The sequence below is a fragment of the Propithecus coquereli genome, unplaced genomic scaffold, assembly GCF_000956105.1.
Source record: "Propithecus coquereli isolate 6110/MARCELLA unplaced genomic scaffold, Pcoq_1.0 Scaffold114, whole genome shotgun sequence".
In the NCBI taxonomy this organism is placed as follows: domain Eukaryota; kingdom Metazoa; phylum Chordata; class Mammalia; order Primates; family Indriidae; genus Propithecus; species Propithecus coquereli.
In genome coordinates this window covers 2,415,401-2,424,168 of record NW_012135414.1, presented here as the reverse complement: position 1 = coordinate 2,424,168, position 8,768 = coordinate 2,415,401, and the positions used below count along the sequence as shown (strand labels likewise).

Here is an 8,768-nt window from a genome sequence, read left to right as displayed (position 1 = left end):
CGCCCGGCCGTTAGTGGAGTGTTTTGCAGGTCGGGGAGGGAGGGTGTTCCAGAATAAAAGCTGGGGATTGTTACTGGTAAGGAGGATTGAAGGGCATCACCTGGGAACAGGGAGCACTAAATCCCAGCAGGGAAGAGGGGAAGGGTGGGGAGGTATGGGACTGGGGACATCCCAAGCAGGGAGGGGATCTAGGTAGGCAAAATCTGGGCAGGGATGGGGAAGGGGCAGGGCAGCGGGGGCGCGGGCCCATCCCGGCGACAGCGCCCCGGTGGGGCCCAGGACCTCCCCCCCACCCCCACCCCCAGCTAGCCCGGAGAGGCACGGGGCGGCGGGACCAGACGCTACTCACAGGACAGAGCCAGCCTGGCAGCCGGTGGCGTCACGGAGCGCCAGGCTGCAGCTGGTTGCTCCGCCTTGACCCCTGCGAAGGGAGCGGCCAGTTCGGAGACGGGAAGCACCGGTGATGCCCCTTCTCCGCCCAGCCCCGCCACCCGGAGGCGCCAGTCCGCCCGCCCGCGCTGCCCTCTGCAAGTGCCCGGGACACCGGCCACTCTCCGCAGCTCCTCCTCTGCCCCGACCCTCTCAGCTCCCTCCTGGGTCTCTCCTTGTCTTTTCCCCGACCCCTCCTCTCTCCCGGTTCTCTCTGCGTCCCGTCCTCGAACTCTTCTTCCCACCAGGCTGCCCTGATGCCTCCCCGCCCTTGTCTCCCCCCATCTCCACCTGGCCCAGGGAACTTTCTTCTCCCCGCTCCCATTTATCCTGTTTTCCTTCTCTTTCCTGAGAACTGCGGAGACACGGCAACCCAAAAAAACACAGCCCCAGGCTCTCCAGACCTGCGTTGTCCCCTAGTCCAGAGGAAACCAAGCTCGAGGGCCCCCCTGGGACTGGGGGCACTTGCACGTTCTCGTAGGTGAGTTCCCCGTCCTCGTCAGCCTCGGGGACTGCAGAGAAGAGAATAAAAGAGGGACCAAGGTGGGAGTCGGGAAGGGGCTGGGGTAGGGGCTGGGGTCATGAGGAGGATCTAGGAGACACCTGGTCCACCCTTACCCTGTCCCTGTCCCATCCGGCTGGAGACGCTCTTCTTCAGGGGAGCCTTCACAAACCGCAGGTCCGCGTACGTGATGGTCTCAGCCATGGTCCTGAGCCCCTCTGCCCCGCCCGCCTACCGGTCATCCACTTGCGCCAAGCCCCCCTGTGCTCTCCTCTCCGTCCCTTCACACTCTTAGGCTCCCTGTTCCCCCAGTGACTACACAGCTTAGCACTTTGGCTTCCGACTTCCCGACACAAAAGAGGAAGGTGTAAGCAAGCCTCAGACAGATGGGCTCAGTGATGCAGAAGGCATCCCTGGCCCCGCCAGAGGGGCACGGGAGGGGACACTGAGGTCCAGAGCACAGAGGTAGGGGCTGGGCCTGTCCCTGTGTCCTGCCTGTGCCCCCCTTCATGCACCCTAGACCCACACTGGCAATGCCGGGCCCCCAACCCCAGATGTGGGTTATCTGTACTGACGTGCCCGCCCTCCGTCCTCACTGCCCTGTCCGCTGGGCCTTATCCATGTGTAGTTGGGGCTGTTTTGTGCCCAAGTGACCACAGACGATCTCCTCAGTTCAAGGGTGAGGCGCCATGCTCCCCATCAGATTGGGGCTTCTCATCCTCCTGGGGTTTCCAGGAGATGTGTGTTCCCAGAAAAGGGTCCCTTATTTGGTGGCTCCTCAAATGGGGCTCATGTCCCCCATCAACTTAGAGGCTTTCAAGGTGGACCTGGCTCCCCTCCCACTTAGCCCCCACGATTGCTGAGTGAGTATCCCACACCCAGGGAGGTTCTCTCAAAAGCCCTGCTTGAAATGTGGCAGCTCTTTGGAGGGTGCGAGTGACCTGAGACCAAACTGTTTCTCTGCCATAAATACCCCCAGATCCCGTCTTCACAGCCTTTCCCTGCACACTTGTCCAGCTGACCACACCTGCGGCCAGCCAGCCCCTTGCTATTTCCATCCTGCCCCTGCCAGCCTGTGGCTTCCCCTGCATCCACACTGGGCAGAATCCAGTGACAGAGGCTCTGGAACAGGCCTGGGCGGGGGTGCGGGTGAGGAATGCCACAGGCCACAGCCGGGGCACCTGTGGAAACCTGTGGCAGCACTGCCCCCGTGCACCCCTGTAGGGGACCATGGAGCCCACGAGCAAGGAGGTTGCACAGGGATTGAGAAAGGTTGCGGCGTCCTAGGCAAGGTCAGGCAGGGACAAAGCAAAGCCAAAGCTGAGCTGCAGACTCCGGGCCAGCCAAGGTTTTCATATTTTCTTGGTTTGTTTTTGGTTTCCTATTACTTTCCTAGTAAAATTCTTCCTTTAAAAAGCCCCGTCATGGCCGGGCGCGGTGGCTCACACCTGTAATCCTAGCACTCTGGGAGGCCGAGGCTGGTGGATCGCTCGAGGTCAGGAGTTTGAGACCAGCCTGAGCAAGAGTGAGACCCCGTCTCTACTAAAAAATAGAAAGAAATGATCTGGACAACTAAAAAATATATATATATAGAAAAAAAAAAATTAGCCGGGCATGGTGGCGCATGCCTGTAGTCCCAGCTACTCGGGAGGCTGAGGCAGAAGGATTGCTTGAGCCCAGGAGTTTGAGGTTGCTGTGAGCTAGGCGCTGATGCCATGGCACTCACTCTAGGCCAGGCCAACACAGTGAGACTCTGTCTCAAAAAAAAAAAAAAAAAAGCCCGGTCACCCCTTTACTTCCAGCCCTGGCTGATGGACAGAGGAGCCGGGGGAGGGGAACGGGGCTGCTGAGCGGTGGTGCCCAGCAGTGCTCCGAAATGTTCTTTTACCAGGATGTCACCCCTAATAGGAACCCGGAAAGGGCCTACATCCAAGGATGGGAAGGAGCTCCAACAAGACAAGGTATGGAGGTGGGGAAAACCCACCCCCTAGCAGGATGACATCTGCCCCCTCAGAACCGCCTCCTGCAGTTGTGGGGAGGAAAAAGGAAGAGGGAGAGGTGTTCACTGCACGCTAACAGCTTGTGTGACTGGTGGTGTGTGGCAGGGTGCTGCGATGGGCCCCAGGGCTCTGCCTCACAGCATGGCCTAGCCTGCCCCAGAGGAGGTGGCCACTAGGACAAAGGACACCTGAGGAAGGTGTCTGTGGAGAGGCAGGTGTATGTGTGTGTGTGTGTGGGCAGCGTGTCTGGGGACTTTGCAGTCTGTGAGGGTGTCTGTGAGGTAAGCAGCTATGTCAAAGCCCCCCGGAGGATGAAGCCTTCTGTGGCTGAAGGGTGCCTGTGGTCACTATTGTCTTTTTCCGTGACAGGGAATGATGGGCCATTTTCAGAAAAGTCTTCAAAGATCATGGCGAGAGAGTCTGCAAGTATTGCTCACTGTTTCCTAAGGTGTCCCTGCAGCTGTTAACCGTCCCTGCTTGATTAAAGTTTCCAACAACCCAGTTCCCTCCCCCAGGCACCCTGTCAGTGCCTCCCCCAGATACAGCCTGTGGGTGGTATGTGTTGGTGACTCCCTGGGGGCCTTAGGGGCCATGAGAGTGAGTGGGAGTGTGTAGAGCAGCTGGTGGCAGCTGGTGGGGACAGTCAGGGTACTTGTGTCTGTGGTATACAGTGGGTGGGGGTGGGCAGCCTGTGAGCAAATCAATTGCAGGAACATTCGGAGGAGTTCCGTTAACTGTAGATAATGTCTCAGTTTTTAGAACCAGTACACAGGTGAGCATGACCTGGATGCCAGGTAAAATGCCAAAGCCAAGCTTCCAGTAAGCACTCAAAAAAAAGAATCCATGGGCATGCTTCCCAACTTGACCCTTGATGAGGCTAAAGATGGGGGTCCCCAGATGAAACTGGGATGGGCTCAAGTGCACCCCTCCGTTGCATTCCCTTCCGTGTTAGACCATCTCGTAGCCTTCCTTCATGCATAGGGTAGGAGAGCGAGATCCTTCTTCTTCCCTGTGTGTGTCACATGGGGTCTCTGCAATTTTGACATTCACACTACCTTTCGAGGCTGGACATCAGAAAAGACACCTGTAACTCCACGTTGCACCTCTACTGACCAAATATCAGGAACACTGGGAGGCTTTTTAAGAGTTGAGGGGTCGGTGCTGTACATTTCAGCTTTTCCAGGACCATAGTATGGTTATGGTCATCTGAGATCCTAGAGGACAAACACCAAAGCCCACTTCTTGCCCTCTCCTGACCTGTCTGCTGCGCATTTCAGGGAATGGTAATAGGTGACAAGAGACAAGGAGACAGGAGACAAGAGGAGGGAGACCAACTGTGAGGGCATCAGGAAGAATTTGCTATGTGGAAAGGGGCTCGTCCGTACCAACCTTGGTGAAGTCCAGTCAACATCAGGGAGTCAGAGAAGTCTCCTAAGACTCTGAAAGTCAGGTTACACCTGTCTCCGTTACTTCAACCCACCGGCCTCTGGGAGTGGTAGGTAGAATAATGGCCTCCCCAAAATGTTCACACCCAAATCCCCACAACCTGTGAATATGTTACTTAACTGACAGAATGTAGATGTGACTAAGTTAAGGCCCTTTAGAAGGGGAGATCACCCTGTTTTATCCTGGGAGACCCAACCTAAGCACGTGAGTCCTTGACAGGGAGAACTTTTTCCGTCATGGGAAGAAAGAGATTTGATGTGGGAAGAACAGTCAGAGAGATGGGACATGAGAAGGACTCAACCAGCAGGTGCTGGCTTTGAAGGTGGAGGAAGAGGACGAGGAACCACGGAATCCACGAGCCTGTAGAAGCTGGAAAAGGCAGGAAAGCAGCTTCTCCCCTCCAGTCTCCAGAAAGGAACCCAGCCCTGCCAACACCTTGATCTGAATCTAGCGAAATCTGTGTCAGACGTCTGACCTCCAGAACTGGGAGATAATGAATACGTATTGCTTAAGTCACCGATTTTGTGGTCATTTGTTAGAGCAGCGATAGATTCATTTCCTGAACTGTGGAGGAAGTATGATGTAATAGAAAAAACATGATGCAAGGATAAAAAGGCCAGCTTTGCCACAGTATGTGACTTTGGGCAAGTCACAATTTCCCATCTGTAACCTTCAAGATAGTCTGACCTCAACCAAGTGCTAGAGACACAGTAGGTGTGGACTTCAGCAAAGGCCTCTTTAAAGGTCTGTTGCAATGGCTTCAGGCTCAGGAGGAAGAAACAGGAGACATCTGATAGCACCACTAAGGGGATTTGCAGCTCTTTGATCACTGAAGCAAAAGAGTGTGGATAGGTCGCTGGTGACTTGCCCCAGACCTGTCCTTGGTCCTACTTCAAATGGTGACACAGAAAGCTATTCATATATGCTGATGGCCCGGAGCTGAAAAGAAAAGCAATACATCAAAAGGCAAATTCAAGATTCAGACATTGCAACAGGGTGAATAATGGCTCCGAGCCACAGAATTAAATGTCATAAAAGTAATAAAAGCAAGTATTTACTGAAAAGTGAAATTTTAGGTTCAAAAAATAAATTACCTAAGCATAGTGTGGAGGGAGTCCTGGATTAACAATAGCTAATGTACAAAAGTTTGAGGGGAGAGGCAGTTATCAGGCATTTTACACAGGAAGGGATCTTCGAGAGCCCAACTGACTTCCTTTACAGATTAGGAAACTGGGCTCAGTGGGCTGTAAATTTATCAGAAACTGACCAAGTGACTGGCAGGTGACCAAACTATAGCCCCTTAGCAAATAGGTCAAACATTGTGCCAGCCGCACCTGTAGGCCTTTTGAAAGGGGCAAACCCCTGTTGATGAGGCAGTCCCAGGCCCCAGAAATTGTATTTTGTGCCCCCAACCCCTCTGACCTCAGCTGATTGAAACAAGCAAATGGGCAACTGCTTCAAGGCTGGCCAGTCCAGAGATGAGCCAGTGGCTTAGACATCAGGATGATGTAACCTTACCAAACACTCATTCTCAGGAATTTAAGTGGGAAAACAAGGAGATGACTACTCAGTTAGCAGTGGGAGTTAAAGGTGAAAGGATGTGTAGAGAGAATCTATATTCGCTCACAGAGTAGAGTCCTCTGTACCTAGCAATTGTGCCTAGCTACTCCCCACTCACGAATTTAGCGGGGAGAGATTATCCTGGCAGAGGTGATTGAACCTGATGACCTGATTATCATGAGGACATATGGTTGCTGCTACATAACAGAAGCAGAAGGAATGTACAGGAACACCTTGTTTTTATTGCGCTCCACTTTCTTGTGCTTTGCAGGTATTGCGTTCTTTGCAAATTTAAGGTTTGTAGCAACCCTGCATCTGGCAAGTCTATTGGCACCATTTTCCAACAACATGTGCTCACTTGATATCTCTGTGTCACATTTTGGTAATTCTTGCAATATTTCAAACTTTTTCATTATTATTTTATCTGCTATGGAGAGATCTATGATCAGTGATCTCTGATGTTACTATTGTAATTGTTTCGGGCCACCATGAACTGCACCTATGTAAGACGTGAACTTAATCAATAAAAGTTGTGTGTATTCTGGCTGCTCCAATGACCAGCCATTTCCTCTATTGCTCTCCTTTTCCTTGGACCTCCCTATTCTCTAAGACCTAATAATATTAAACTTAGGCCAATGAGTAACTCTACAATGACCTGTAAGTGTTCAAGTGAAAAGAAGAATCGCATATCTCTCACTTGAAATCAAAAGAAATGATTAAGCTTAGTGAGAAAGGCATGTCGAAAGCCAAGATAGGCCAAAAGCTAGGCCTCCTATGCCAAGCAGTCAGCCAAGTTGTGAATGCAAAGGAAAAGTTCCAGAAGGAAATGAAAAGTTTTACTGCAATGAAAATAGGAATGATAAGAAAGCAAAACAGTCTTATTGTTAATATAGAGAAAGTTTGAATGGTCTGCATGGAGGATCAAGCCAGCAACAGCTTCCTTTAAAAGCCAAAGCCTAATCCAGAGCAAGGCTCTAACTCTCTTCAATTCTATGAAAGCTGAGAGAGATGAGGAAGCTGTAGAAGAAAAGTTTGAAGCTAGCAGAGGTTGGTTCATGAAATTTAAAGAAAGAAGCCATCTCCATAACATAAAAGTGCAAGGTGATACAGCAAGTGTTGACGCAGAAGCTGCAGCAAGTTACCCAGAAGATCTGGCTAAGATAATTGATAAAGGTGCCTACATTAAACATACAGATTTTCAATATAGATGAAACAGCCTTCTATTGGAAGGGGACGCCATCTAGGATTTTCATAGGTAGAGAGGAGAGGTCAATGCCTGGTTTCAAAGCTTCAAAGGACAGGCTGACTCTCTTGTTAGGGGCTAATGCAGCTGGTGACTTTAAGTTCAATCCAATGCTCATTGATCACTCATAAAATCCTTAGACACTTAAGAATTATGCTAAATCTACCCTGCCTGTGCTCTAGAAATGGAAGAACAAAGCCTGGATGATATCACATGTGTTTATAGCATGGTTTACTGAATATTTTAAGACCACTGTTGAGAACTACTGCTCAGAAAAGAAAAAAAAAAGATTTCTTTCAGAATGTTACTGCTCATTGACAATGCAGCTGGTCACCCATGAGCTCTGATAGACATGTGTAAGGGATGAATGTGGTTTTCATGGCTGCTAACACAACATCCATTCTGCCACCCACAGATCAGGGAAGAATTTTGGCTTTCAAGCCTTATTATTTAAGAAATACATTTTGTAAGGCTATATGTTGATGAGTACAATCCCCCCTCCAGCTGGACAGGGATCAAGTACTTGCTTGTCACATCATTCAATGCACTGTCCCATCTGGGATTCTTCCTTTCAACAAAAAGAGAACTTAAGTGTAATCACTGCTTGCAGAGCTTTACCTGCCAGATACCTTCTTTACGTAAGGATTTCTCAATGACCACTGCCACTGGCAGAGAGATCAATGTTGTTATTCAACACACATGCAAACCCCAGCCCGTGCGGGAGGTGTGAACCATGCTCCCTCCCTGGGATGTAAGCCTACAAGTACTTTAGTGATTTTTCATTTTCTGTCCCTGCTTCTTAGGTTTTTAATTAAACTTTCTGCGGGGTTTGGGGGGCCAGCTGCTATAAATAGTGATTCCTCTGATGGATCTGGTCAAAGTAAATTGAAAACCTTCTGGAAAGGATTCACCATGCTAGATGCCATTAAGAACATTCACGGGGCTGGGCAGGGTGGCTCATGTCTGTAATTCCAACACTCTGGGAGGCCGAGGCGGTAGAATTGCTTGAGCCCAGGAGTTTGAGACCAGCATGGGCAACATAATGAGACCCCATCTCAAAAAGAAAAACAAGTGGAACCTGTAGATGTGACTGAATTGCTGCAATTTCATAATCAAACTTAAACAGGTGAGGAGCCGCTTCTTATGAATGAACAAAGAGAGTGGTTTCTTGAGATGGAATCTACTCCTGGTGAAGATACTGTGAACACTGTTAAAATGACAACAAAGTATTTAGAATATTACATAAACTTGGTTAATAAAGCAATAGCAGCGTTTGAGAGGACTGACTCCAATTTTGAAAGCAGTTCTGCTGTGGCTAAAATGCTACCAAACACCATAGCATGCTACAGAAAAATCTTTCATGAAAGGGAGCGTCAATTGATGTGACAAACTTCATGGTTTTCTTATTTTAGGAAATGGCCGCAGCCACCCCAACACTCAACTACCACCACTCTGATCAGTCAACACCATCCACATCAAGGCAAGACCCTCCACCAGCAAAAAGATTGTGACTTGCTGAAGGCTCAGATGATCCTTAGCATTTTTTTGAACATAATGCCATTGCACACTTAATAGACTACAGTATAGT

General features: G+C 50.1%; 1 protein-coding gene across 1 annotated transcript in view; it reads right to left on the bottom strand.

The window, feature by feature from the left end:
- The window catches only part of CD72 (CD72 molecule), a 7,050-nt gene extending 5,831 nt beyond the window's left edge, over positions 1–1,219 (bottom strand). The window contains exons 1-3 of the mRNA XM_012655897.1: positions 1,048–1,219; positions 834–941; positions 350–421 (exon numbers count right to left, since the gene is read on the bottom strand). Coding sequence (XP_012511351.1) covers positions 350–421; positions 834–941; positions 1,048–1,135 — 268 coding nt within the window. The 5' untranslated portion in view covers positions 1,136–1,219. The remainder of the gene's footprint in view (positions 1–349; positions 422–833; positions 942–1,047) is intronic.
- Positions 1,220–8,768: the final 7,549 nt, after the last annotated feature.